We start from the raw sequence: 14,101 nt of genomic DNA, 5'->3' as shown, positions 1-14,101 counted from the left end.
CATCTTGCAGGTTCTAACTGGTCTCATGCTGCTTATGACCATATTTCTGTCAGTCAGTCATCCTCCAATAAACTATATTCTGTATAGCCTAGGTCTATTTGCTTCTTAGTCTCGTGGTACCTTGGGGGCTGCACTGGGTTGTTTCAGAACAGATTGACGTGAACTTTGGGGGCAACAGGCAGAATGTTGTGGCTTTTATATACTTTGAGCGGATCCCTTTGGGGTTCATTTGTGGGGGCATGGTTCTTGGTGTAAGAGTGTGATGAGTGACCCTTTAAGAGATGGAGCCTAATGGGATGTTTCTGGGGGCTCTGCCTCTCGGTACGTATTAAGGTAGGTCTATGGAACTCAGAGTTTCTTCAGAAACATGTATAGATAAAGCAGCCTCTCCCTGTGATTTCTGCCTTTTGAATGTGTTTCTGTCATTGTGATGCCATGTGCCATTAGCTCTCAGCAGAACATTACTAAATCAGTGTTAAACCTGAGGGGGAAGGGCAGGCTACAAGGTGGTATAAGGAAACTTGAAGGTGTTAGATATGCTAGTATTCTTTAAGTCTGATTTCGCAGATGTATTAATGTGCAGTGTATGTGTATATTTGTTTGTTTGTGTGTGTGTGTGTTAATGTTAGTTTTTTGAGTCAAAGTCTATGTTGCCCTGGCTGTCCTAGGGCTCTATGTAGACCAGGCTGGCATCAAACTCATAGAGATTGCCTGCCTTTGCCTCCCAAGTGGTGGGATTAAAGGCATGTGTCACCACACAGTTATTAGTTGGCTGATGTGAGTACTGGGCACTGAACTGGGGTCCTCTGGAAGAGCAGTCTGCTGTCTTAATCACTGAATATTCTTCCAGTTTCCTTGTGCAGTTTAATGTATGTCAATTATCCTTCAACAGAGCTGTAAAACACAGCATTCATTATATAGCACTTGCTATATATGTATGTATGTATGTAATATATATTCATATATATATATATATAATGAATATGTGTTATGTAGCACATGTTAGGATTCAACATATTGGAACTGAGAAGGAACTAGTTTCTTGAGACTCCAGAGATGATCTCATATAAGAGCTGATCTGTGTAAGAAATTGTAGAGATTTTTAAAATAAAACCTTTTATTATGAAAAGAAAGTAAAGTTGCAGGAGTACTGAGATGAACTTCTCTGTGTTCAATCTAGGGTCATATTTTACTCTTTTCTCACTTTGGGATCCAGCACAGGACCTTGTAGCTGGTAGGCAAGTGCTTTCAACTGAGTCACACTTCAGCTCTGCATATATATATCACATTTTCCTTGTTTTCCTTTCCTCTGTTTGTGTTGGGGAAAATATAAAAAGTGAAGCCCATCATGAAGTTCAGGAATGTTAAAGTAAACTCCCATATTCCCCTCTGAGATTCATATGTTGCAAACATTTGCCATTGTCAAATATATTTTCTTTCTTCTGCTTCTCGTTTTCCTTGTACCTGGAGTAAGCTGTAGATCATGCTTTTCTGTTTCAAGACACTTCAGTGTATGGCTCCTAAAAGCAAATAGCACATGACAGTGTAATTACCAAGTTCTGGAGGGTTAGTTTGTCAGCCTTCCATGGCTTTTCATGGCTGGCACTTTTTGAAGACTACAGGCTTCTGTGGGTTGTTCTTCAGTTGGGGGTTGTTTGTTTGTTTGTTTGTTTGTTTCTTGCTGACACACTTTGTATGGGTGGTATGTCTTTAGTACCTCAGAACAGGAGGGATTGTGGATGGTTTTGTGGAGTCATTTTCCACATCCCTACTATCAAGGTAACACTTTCCCCTTTGTAATTAATAATCTATGGAGAGATATTTTGACATTGTGTAAATATCTTGTTCTTTAGCAAACTGTCACATGACGGGTTTGGGATCCTTTATCAGACATTCTAAAGGTGCACCCCTGCATGTGACTTCCATGTAGCAATTGAAGCCTCCTTTTTTTTTTTTTTTTTTTTTTTGAGACAGGGTTTCTCTGTGTAGCCCTGGCTGTCCTGGAACTCACTCTGTAGACCAGGCTGGCCTCGAACTCAGAAATCCGCCTGCCTCTGCCTCCCAAGTGCTGGGATTAAAGGCGTGAGCCACCACTGCCTGGCTGAAGCCTCCTTAAAATAGTTGCTACCTACATTTAATTTTAGTCCACTTACTCACTTTTTTACTTCTTCATTTATTTATGGGAGGCATGTGCATGTGTGGAGGTCAAAGGACAACATTCAGGCGTTAGTAGTTTCCTTCCACCATGTGGGACCTGGACATTGAACTTAGGTCATCAGGCTTGGCAGTGGTGCTTTTACTCACATCTACACCGTGATTATGTTTTTGTGGTGCTCAAAGCTGTACCAAATGCCTTTGCATGATAGGCAAGTTTACCACTGAGCTACATTTCCAGGTTTTGATTTTATGAGACAAGGTCTTGCTGTGTAACTCAGCTGCCATGGAACTTGCTGTATAGACTGAGCTGGCTTTGAACTCATTCTTCAGCGTTTGACACTCAAGTATTGAGATTACAAGCCTGTATCACTATCCTGGCATACTGTGATGTTTTATATATGTGCGGCTTAGTTGTCATCAGCTTGACACACACACAAAATACAATCACCTGGAAGAGGGAAGCCTCAGTAGAGGAATTCAACAGATGCTTATAGAAGAGGCCCGCAGTAAGCAAGTGAGAAACTGGACTGACTTCATTCTTAACCAAGCCTCTCTGATCAGCGCACATTTGGAAGAACAGTTAACTGGGAGAACTCATTCTCTCCAGACACTGCCCTTTGTTCCATGCCAGTTTGTGTTTATAAGGAAAGGCAGTTTCTGGGTGTGTTCTCCTGTCACTCTAAACTGATATCTTTCTAGGTCAGGCTCCTGCTTAGCCATGACTCATGGGGCGTTACCTTCGGCCTCTTAAGAATCTGGCCAGGTTTCTTGTAGATCTTGCCACATTTCCACATGGACTTGAACTGCAGGAAGGGAAGGGAAGCAGAGCTGCAGTTGTTCAGAAGAATGGCTTGTCCAGAAGGGCTTACAGGAGGCATGAAGGCAAAGGGGATGGCTTCATTCTGTCTGTCTGTTGTTTTCCCCCTTTTGTTCAGAGGATTTTCCAGTGTGCTGTTCATTACCTTACGTAGAAATGACAGTTCACTGTAGAGCTTCCTCTCTCTCTGTACTTGGGGAGCCTAACAATTCATCATTAAAAAGAAATCAGTTCCTCCATGCAGATTGTATTACTCAAGAAAAATGCAAATTTGGAGCCAACAGGGTGGTTCTTTAGGTAAAGGCATTGTCACCTGACAACTTGAGTCCAGTCCCCAGTACTTGTGTAGTAGGAGGAAGGAACTAGCTCCCAATAGTTATCCTCTGACATCTTCCACATATATCACACACACACACTAATATAAATGTAGTAAAAACAATTTTTTAATGCAAATATTTCTGCTGGGAGCTAGCAGGGTATCGTAAGCCCACATCTAAACAGGAACATTGGTGGTTCTCACTCTCATGAAAGGTAAGTGCCAGAAACTCTCTGCTAAGTTAGACGGAAAAGTGAGTTTTTCTTTTAAAGAAAGAGATTTGGTGTGTTTTATTAGCTGGAAATTGTGAACTAGTATGAGGTGGTGACCCTGAAAGAAGAAGAAATGGCATGGTGATTCTTAGCTGTAGTCCCAGCACTCGAAGGCTGAGGCAAGAGCATTTTACCAAAGACAGCTCTCACATTGCACCTCTGTATTTCTATAGATACACAGAGTATGAGCCGGAAGTGGGGCCCAGTCCTGTAATTGTAGCATTTGGAAGGTAGAGGCAGGAGAAGCATCACAAGTTTGAGGCCACCCTGGTCTACCTATAGGTTGAGTTTTAGGCCCTCATTAGACCCTGTTTCAACCTCCCAATACATACAACACACACACACACACACACACACACACACACACATATACACACACACACACACATATACACACACACACACTGTGTAGGTTGAATATCCTCAGTGTGATAAAAATAATTCAGATTTCACAGTGTTTTGTATTTCAGGTTTTCAGGTTAGGAATCCAAAAAACTTTAAAGTCTGCACTTCTGGTCACAAGCATTTTAGCTAATTTGATTTGAATTGGAATCATTTTTTAGCCCAGTTATTACAGTCCTCTGCACACAGCCAAGATATGAAATTGGCTGTGTGTAGGCTGCAGTGTTGGGAGGAGTTTCAAGGTCAGGAGATTAACTGTGGCCATTGTTCCACAGTGTTGTTTTATATGAATCCTTGTTTTTGCCATTGGCTTATCTTGGTGAAATGTATGCTTTGTAATTAACGCTATGCTTTTATCTCTGAAATACTGGTTCAGACACTTTTTCACTTCTCTCCCTTTTTTTGAACAGTTAAAAGAAGATGGATGCACAGAGTTCAGCTAAAGTCAATTCGAGGAAGAGGAGGAAAGAGGCACCTGGTCCTAACGGAGCAACAGAGGAAGATGGAATTCCTTCCAAAGTGCAGCGCTGCGCAGTTGTAAGTGAAGAGCTGTGGCTGGCAACACCTGGTGGTGGAGGAGAGAGCGATAGGACATTATGACATTGGCGTTAGTGTTCTTAAACGATGGGCAGAGAAAACCGTGAGTGGGAAGGCTGTCTTGCCACGTGAACTACAACTCACTTGTAGGAGCTGTTCATGGGAATTGAAAAAAGTGGTTGGGAAAATTTGGAGCATATGCCCGTGTTGGGCTAAAAGTCAAATCTGTGGTAACAAAGTCAAGGCGTGGTGGTTCCCACTAGTGATTTAGGATGTGTCCTGTGTTCTTCTGTCCTTCCTGTGTCATCCTTCACTTTACTGCTGGGCACAGCCACCACTGTCTCCTATATACCTCCATCTCTGGGACATTATGACATACTTCCTAGACTACTGTGAGCCTTAGATGAAGGACACCATTGCAAACTTCCTATCTTGTCTCAGCTTGGGACCTTTCTAAAGCTTCCCCTAAAAACATCAGAAGACACTTGGAGATCATTGGAGTTAATATTAAACCATAGGTGGATTATGTTCTGGAGAGTAGAGGTCTGAAATGGGTGTTGGAGCTAAAAGCAGCGTTGGCAGAGACAGTGCTGGGGGAAGTCTGTTTCCTTTATTTTCCTTAAGCTTCCAGAGGTGTTCATTGTGTGGCATGCAGTGCTGGCGCAGTGACACTCTTCTCACTGGGGCTTCTGTCATCACATAGCTCTGACTTGCAATTCCCTATCTTTTCTTTCTAGTTACAAAAACTTTAGGATTGCATCTGCCATATCCATATTATCCAGAATAATTTTCTTGCCCTGATAACCTGAATTTAGCTATATTTATAAAACTCCTTATGCTATATAAGCTAACACTTTGATAAGTTCTGTAGAATAAAATGTGGATGTTTTAGGGAGTGTGATTCTACATGTCATAGAAGACTCAGAAGATGGCTTAGTAGCCAACAAGTCTGTGTTCATGCCCAGCGCACCAGTTTTCTTGAACGTGGCAGGCAGGCAGGTAGAGATCTCTGAGTGCAAGACTAGCCTGGTTTACATCTAGAGTGGAGGCTAGCAAACACTACAAGTGAGACACTGTATCCAAAAAACAAAAAAGTAGTGCATTGTTAATTTCTGAAAGTTTCTCAGAGAATTCAGACTAAAGAGTCCATCTGGAGTAAGGACAGCTAATAACTACAGAGCTGCAGTCTCTGTACTGGGGAACTGAGCAGAGGCTTTCAGTCTGTTTGGAGAAATGAGCTTTGAGAAGACTGAAATTCCTTGGTCTTTAGAACTGGAGGATTTCATGGCTTTAAATTACTTTGCTTTATAGATTCCTGTAAAATGTTTACATGGACTCAGTGACTTGCTATCACATCTCCTGGGTATATGCCAGCTATTTAGTCTTGGCCAATGGCCCAGACCCCTCACCCAGCATGCTGACTGACCCTAGAGGGAAAAGCGTCTGCCATTGTTTGTTGTCAACACTGTACCCCTGTACTTTCAACTTCTTTTGACTCTGTAGCAAAACAAACAAAACTGTTCTTCCCTTGGAACAGCTGCATTGAACTGTAATTGATATATCATGTAACCTATCTCACAGCCCAGCAAGTTAGACGTTTTCTGTATAGTCACAGATTGTTTTTTCAGTCATCACCCTGTAACCAATTTTAGAGTGTATTTACTACTCCACAGAAGCCTTGTATCTACTAGCAAATCATTTCTACTCAGCTTTTGGACACCACTAATGTTTCTCTCTTTAGTGTTGCTTTGTACAGATATTATGTATAAATGAAAAAGTATACGATGTGGCCGACCTTTTTTGCTGAATAAGTTTTCCGGATTAACTCATGTTGTGGTATATGGCACTGCTTAATTTCTCATTGCAAAATGACACTTCATCTTGTATCGTATCATATTTATTTCTGTACTTACCTGTTAATGTTTGAGTTGAGCAAACAGTATTAAATTACATAGTTATAATATGCTACCATGGCAATTGGCACTAGGACAGTGGTTCTCAGTCTTCGAACTGAGCAGAAATGCTGCAACCCTTTAATACAGTTCCTCATGTTATGGTGACCCTCAACCATACAATTATTTCATTGCTATTTCATAACTATAATTTTGCCACTGTTATGAATCATAATGTAAATATCTGATATATAGGATATCTGATGCATTCCTCAAAGGGGTCGAGACCTTCAGGTTGAGAACTGCTGCCTCAGCCTAGTTCAAAAAAAAAAGTTAGACAAACCTACAATTCACATCATATGTGATAGTGAAAGATTCATGATTCCCTTGCTACAAGCCTAGGAATGAGGCAAGGATATTTATCTCCCCACTTCTGCTCAGTGTTGTACTAGAAGTTCTAATGGCAATATGGTATGATAAAAAGAAATAAAACCTCCAGATTGACGAGAACTCCATTAAATTGTACTTGTTCACAATTAGACTGTAGATGACAGTATTTCTTTTCTTTCTTTCTTTCTTTCTTTTTTTTTTTTTTTTTTCCGAGACAGGGTTTCTCTGTGTAGCCCTGTCTGTCCTGGAACTCACTCTGTAGATCAGGCTGGCCTCAAACTCAGAAATCCTCCTGCCTCTGCCTCCCAAGTGCTGGGATTAAAGGCATGCGCCACCACCGCCTGGTAGATGACAGTATTTCATGTGTAGAGACTCCTAAGGCATCAAGAAAACCTGACAACCACTAAAACTGATAGGTGAAGCCGGGCGTGGTGACACACAGCTGTAATCCCAGCTCCTAGGAGGTAGAGGCAGAGGATCAGGAGTCCAGAGACCCTTTCTCAAACAAAACCAACCTACTAGTTGAGTTATGCTGAGTTATGGGACCAAGGAAATATACAGAAGTCCATTGTAGTCCCACAAACACAATTGGTGCATCTCTATATACTAATAAGAAACAACCAAAGTGCTTTTTTAAAAAGTTCCATTAATTATAGTATCCAATAGAAATAAAATTTTAGAGAAACCCTGTCTCAAAGAACCAAAAAAAAAAATGAAATAAAATTTTAAGAATAAATTAAACAAAACCTCCCAAGCAAAGCCATGTACAGAAAGACAAGCACACCCACATTCTGGTTTCAGCTTTACTTCTTAACACATACAGTTCTCATAACTTTTCTGACCCTTGTTTCCTCTTTAAATGTGTGCACGCTGTTACAAGTAGTCCTTGGAAGCATTTGAACATAACATCACAGTAGGCATTAAGCAGCCAGCGTTCTACTGAGGAGCTGCTCGCCTTCCTGTTCTCTAGTTGAGGCAGTACGGAAGTTTTGTCACAGGGTCCAAGGTTTGCTGTTCCACCATTCTGTGAGGGGGCCTCCAGAGCCAGTGCTTAGCTTCCCAATCAGACTGCTCAGTTTAACTCTGAAATAGCCAGATAGGTGTTCCTTCTTCAGGACACTGTTTACTCAGTCTGAAGAATGTTGCAACTTTCACTCTTCACTTTGGAATGCTTTTCTTCTTAGTGTTACAAAGTTTTAGTCACATGGTTGAATAACTGACTGTTCTTTAAAGCTATGTTATGTTGACTACTTCAGTGAATACCATTGACTTTAACTATTTTCTGTAACGTTCTTGTTTAGGGTTTACGGCAGCCAGCTCCTTTTTCTGATGAAATTGAAGTTGACTTTAGTAAGCCCTATGTCAGAGTGACTATGGAAGAAGCCTGCAGGGGAACTCCTTGTAAGTAACTGCTTAACTGTCTTATTTGTTATAGTGTTTAGCATGCTAGTCTGCCTCAGTGTTCTGTTGGAGAGGATAACTTCTTTTTTTTGGTTTTTTTTTTGTTTGTTTTTTCGAGACAGGGTTTCTCTGTGTAGTCCTGGCTGTCCTGGAACTCACTGTGTAGACCAGGCTGGCCTCGAACTCAGAAATCCGCCTGCCTCTGCCTCCCAAGTACTGGGATTAAAGGCGTGCGCCACCACCGCCCGGCAGAGGATAACTTCTTCACTCTATAAAACTGTAAATTGTTTTCTTTGTTATACATTTGTTTCCTGGCTTGTTGGCATAGTGATCATGAAACAAAAACAATAACAAAACATCACAACTATTAGCCTGATGGCTGAGAATGTCACTCATTGGTAGGGTAACTACCTAGCATATTCAAGGACCTGGATTTGATCCTCATGGTGGCAGAAAAGAAAAGACAAAAATCTTGCTAGCTCTAGCTGGATTATGACTTGTTTGCTTGCTTGTTTTTTTTTGTGCTGCAGAAAAACCAAACCTAGAGCCTGGCTCATGGTGGGCAAGTATTCTATATTCAGCTGTATTTCTTGCCCTATGATTATGTCTGTTTTTACAAATATCTAAATAATTAATATTCTGTCATATACCTTTCCTAGCCTCAGAATTTTCTCCACAGTTCTTTCTCATATTGTCAGTCAACTATGATATTGATGACTGATAGAAGACAAATATCGCAAGTTAGGAGAGACTCATCACTTAATTTTACCTTTAATGATAATTGTATGCTTTTTCATTTATTTATTTATTTACCCCCTACCTTTTTATTTTGTTGGGTTTATTTTTTTATTTTTTTATTTTTGAAGCAGGGTTTCTTTTTGTGTACACTGCTGTTTGAAGTTGTTTGGGAGGCCCGCTGACATCTGCTAACCTAGGCTTAGTCTTGGAAGCCTCTAGCCTCCAAACAAACTAATCTAGGCCTAGAATGTTTTCAGCCTCTGAGACTTGCTGCTGAATAAGCTCACCCCTTCTTAGTTCTTTTTGACTCTGACTGGCTGGTTCAACTCAGCTGTTCTGGCTCAAACTCCTCTCCCAGCTGTGCTATTCAATCTGGTTTTCTCTTGGCCTCTGGCCTCTGAATCTGTCTGTCTCTAAAACTTTTCTGATAAATCTGTCTCCTTTTCCTTCTCTGTGGTGCTCTACTCTCCTTCTCGACTGTACTGCACTCCACAAACTCTACTGTACTCCTGTACTGCACTCTCTTCTTCCTGTACTGTCTCTCCCTTGAGTAGCTTCCTTTCCTCTCTCTTCTTATGAGAGTTGGGCATATCCTATTCTGTCGAATCTTTCTGAGTCATCACTTTTTCTGCCAATCAGTTAGACACGACTTTTAAACATGAGTGTTTCGTTCTACAAACTAACTTTAGCTTCATTGTTTGGGAGTAAAGGTGTGTAGTGAGGGCATGTCTGTGTCCCGGCCAGAGAGATTAAAACATGTGTGCTAAGGGCTCAGCCACATCCTAACTAGAAACAGGTTCAAATATCCTGTAACAGTTGAACTGGAACTCTATAGGCCAGGCTAGCCTTGGATCGGCCTGCCTCTGCCTCCTGAGTGCTGGGATTAAAGGCGTGGGCCACCATTCTGGGCTTAATTGTTTGCTTTTTAAAAGATTTGTTTTATTATTTTGAAAGTCCATTTTTTTTTATTTATAGGATTAATTTATATCATCAGTTAACAATTTTGCCCAAGTAATTTTTTAGTGAACACTGTGTGTGTGTGTGTGTGTGTATGTGTATGCATTCTGTACTTGTGAGCACATATGTGTGCATACTGTGTATATGTGGGCATGTGGGCTTCATAGCACATGTATGGAAGTCAGGAAACAGTGGAGTGAGTTCTTCTACCTTCTCATGGGTTCTGAAGATCAAATTCCTGTTACCTGGCTTGTGAACTGTTGGTTTTGGAGATCACCATAAATGGAAACACATCTGTAATCTCAGCTGGGAGATAGAGGCAGGAGGATCATTTCAGATCATCTTTGGCTACTATATAGCAAATTTGAGGCCAGACTGAAGTTGAGGCACTGCCTCAAAAAGCCATTCACCCTGGCAGAAAAAGAATGACTCACCCATTGTCTTAGTTAGGGCTTTACTGCTGTGACCAGACATCATGATTGTGGCAACTCTTATAAAGGACAACATTTAATTGGGGCTGGCTTACAGGTTCAGAGGTTCAGTCCATTATCATCAAGGTGGGAGCAGGGCAACATCCAGGCTGGCATGATGCAGGCAGAGCTGAGAGTTCTACATCTTCATCTCCAGGCAGCTAGGAGAAGGGTATTAAAGCCCACATCCACAGTGGACACACCTATTCTAACAAGGCCACACCTCCTAATAGTGCTACTCCCTGGCCCAAGCATATACAAACTATCATACCCATTAACTCCAGTTCCAGGAACTTGATACTCTTTCTGGCTCTCTGGGCAATGAATGCATGTACAAGATATATAGACACAGCTGGGTGTGGTGGTGCACACCTTTAATCCCAGCACTCAGGAGGTAGAGGCAAGAGGATCTCTAAATTCAAATACAGCCTGGTCTACAGAGTGAGTTCCAGGAGAGCCAGGGCTAAATAATGAGACCCTGTCTTGAAAAAAAACCTAAAACCAACCAACCAACCAACCAACCAAACAAACAAACAGAGAAAAAACCCCAAGACATATATCCAGGTAAAACACAAAAAACAAGCAACCTAGCTATCTTGGAACTCCCACTATAGACTATGCTGGACTCAAAATAGACCACCTACCCACGCAAATGAAACATCTCTTAAGCATCTGTTGTAAATAGTAAGTCATACAGGCACCCAGGCAACTAGTCTTTCTTGTTTTAAATCTCCTATTCTTTCTTTACTTCTTTCTAATCTTTTTTCTGTTCTGATTACCGTGATAAGTATTCTATCTATTCTACAAATATAGGGCTGAACTTAGCTCGAGGCAAGCACAAAAGAGGTCATTATAACGCAATGCATTCTCATACATATGCAGTATGTTTATGATGCTTACCTCTCATCCTTGTTCCTGGTTGGCCTGGAACTCTGTAGATCTGACCAGGCTGACCTGGCACTCAAAGATCCACCTGCCTCTGCTCCTTGACCCCTACCCCCAGCATTGGGATTAAAGGTGATTGTGGTTTGTTTTGTTTTTGATGGTGTCTCTCTGTGTAGCCCTAGCTATCTTGGAACTCCCCACTATAGACTATGCTGGACTCAAACTTACAGAGATCCCTACCTGCCTCTGCCTCCCAAGTGCTTGGATTAAAGGCGTGCACCACCACTGCCCGGCTGTGATTACTTCTTAATTGTGTTTATCTTTGTCTTTTCTAAGTAATGAATAGAAAATATGGCTAGAAATGATGCTGGACAATGTCATTCTGACTAGGAGATCTCAAGACGCTCATTGGCTATATTTATTATTGTTGGCTGTATAATTATTATAATCCCCAGAGTCCTAAAACAACAACAAAAAACTAGTCCCTGAGATTATTCTTTTCTGCAGAAAGTATTTAGATATAGCTCATGTTGCACAACCTTTTTGATTCATGAAACGAATTTAATTAATTATTTAGTGGGACAGATTTTCACTATGTAGCCTTGTAACTTTTTAAAAAATTACATTTATTTACTTATTTTGTATGTGTGTCTATGGTGTGCATACCACAGTATGCATGATGAGATTAGGTACTACTTTCAGAAGTTCTCTCCCTCTACCATCTTGGGAACTGAACTCAAGTTAACGAGCTTTGTGGCAAGTACCTTTACCCACTGAGTCATCTCTCTGGCCTGGAGGTCAAATTTCAAAATGCCAACAGTTCATGTTTTACATTCAGCCATGGTATAGAACCTGCGGGAGTCAAGAACTTTTTATGTATAGCATAATGACACACATTCAGAATTCATACCTTACTCAGATATGTTCATAGTTACCCAGAGTGTTTGTTATTAGTTTATCCACATATCATCTTGGTAATTTCAAAAACTGAAAACAAGTCTGATAGTAGGCTGAGGGTGTGGCACTGAGGAAGAGTATGGGCTTAGTACTCCTCAGACCATGGGTTCAATGTCTAGTGACTTAACTGATGTTTGACAGACTATCTCAGTAGACAGTACATTGAAACTGGGTTTGGCCTGGCTGGAGAAGACATCTGCTTACTTAGCAAGAGTAATGAATCCACCTTATTTATAACCCAGAGAGTAACAGGAGGTTGCTTTTAACAAGCTGAGACAGTTGCCAGTCAGGGTGTGATTTATTGGTGCTTGCTTCCCCCAAGACCTGTACAACAGTGGCCCCTTCTGACCATTTGGTTAAAATACCAGCATGTGTACCAGAGACTGGAAGTGAAGCCTTCCTTCAGACACTGAGATTAAGGAGTACTTGGAAGGGCCTCTGGAAGGGGAGCTGCAGAGGTGTAGGTGTAAGCTGGTTGGGAAAAGGTTCAGCCATGTTTTATTGTGCTAGCAAATAGCCTTCTTCAGTAACATTCTGCTTTTCCACTCCCTAGACAGTGATTATTCCACCAGACCGCCCCTTGCTTTGCCATGGCTATCCTACAGTATGTTCATAGCTTTTATAGTCTAGTCTTTGCTTTTTAGGATCAAGTAAAAGGCTGTCTTATAGACTTTCAAGCCTTGCTTAAGAAAACCCAGTGTTACTTTCTTCATGAATTCTCGGATTAAAAAAAAAAAAAAGATAAACTAGTTAAAAAACAACTCAGTTATTTTTGTTGTTGTTTGATTGGTTGGTTTGTTTTGTTTTCAAGATTGGATTTCCTCTGTGTAACTTGGGCTATCCTGGAACTTACTCTATAAACCTAGGCTAACCTTAAACTCAAGAGATCCTGCTGCCTTTGCCTCCAAAGTGCTGGGATTAAAGGCATGTGCTACCACTGCCCAGCTGATTCTAAACTCATGTTTTGTTTCATTTTGTTTTGTAGATAAATAAACCAAGCTTAAAAAGGAAGGAAGCTGGTTGACAACTTGAGCTAACCTTTATATTATAGAACAATAGTAAATATATGTCCTTTAACTTCAGTAGGACAAAGGTATAGCTCAGTGGTAAAGTAGGTGCTGGGATCCCTGGGTTTAATTCTTAGCATCAAAAGAAAAAACAGATATATCCTGACCCATCCTAGAGGAACCACTGCACGCAGCGGGTAAGAACCCTCCCCCAAAACCCTATGCTCCAGAGCTGTAGCTGGGAGCCTGGGGCACTCAGGACCCATCACCTGCCCAAACCCTGCCCTTCTGAATACCACTCCCCTTCTACCACTTGGTTGATCCTTTTTGCTGGGGCAGACCCCTAGCTGGTCTGCTCCTATGAAGACACCATACCCTGACCCACCCTAGAGAACCACTGCAATCAGAGCAGCCGGTAAGAACCCTCCCCCAAACCAGAAGCCCCAGAACTGCAGCTTGGAGCCCGACTCACTCAGGACCCATCACCCACCCAAACCCCGCCCTTCCGAATATCACTCCCTCCTCTGCTTGATCCTTGTTGCTGAGGCTGACTGGTCTGCTCTTGTGAAGATACCATATCCTGACCCACCCTAGAGGAACCACTGCACTCAGAGCAGTTGAGGAAGCTGGACTCCCAGGAGCTCTAAGATGCCCAGGATCATAGGATTTCAGGATCCCAGAAGCAGCCTGAGTCCCAGGAACTCTTCCACCCAGGATCTCAGGTTCACAGGAGCACAGAGACAGCTGGACGCTGAGGAGTTCTAACACAAGTAAGATAACAGGAGAGACAAACTCCAGTCAGAAACAGTGAGTGCAGGTAGCACTAGAGTTAACCAGATGGCAAAAGGCAAGTGCAAGAACATAAGCAACAGCAGGGCAGTGGTGGCCCATGCCTTTAATCCC

The 14,101-nt window shown here is 41.7% G+C and overlaps 1 protein-coding gene across 1 annotated transcript in view; it reads left to right on the top strand.

Moving 5' to 3' along the window:
* Pcyt1a (phosphate cytidylyltransferase 1, choline, alpha) overlaps nt 1–14,101 on the top strand; it is a 55,901-nt gene that overhangs the window by 19,521 nt on the left and 22,279 nt on the right. Inside the window, exons 2-3 of the mRNA XM_028753783.1 lie at nt 4,375–4,501; nt 8,085–8,184. Coding sequence (XP_028609616.1) covers nt 4,385–4,501; nt 8,085–8,184 — 217 coding nt within the window. The 5' untranslated portion in view covers nt 4,375–4,384. The remainder of the gene's footprint in view (nt 1–4,374; nt 4,502–8,084; nt 8,185–14,101) is intronic.

The sequence above is a fragment of the Grammomys surdaster genome, unplaced genomic scaffold, assembly GCF_004785775.1.
Source record: "Grammomys surdaster isolate TR1022 unplaced genomic scaffold, NIH_TR_1.0 125956, whole genome shotgun sequence".
NCBI lineage: Eukaryota > Metazoa > Chordata > Mammalia > Rodentia > Muridae > Grammomys > Grammomys surdaster.
The sequence above is the reverse complement of the archived record's forward strand: the minus strand, read 5'-3'. Positions and strand labels throughout refer to the sequence as shown.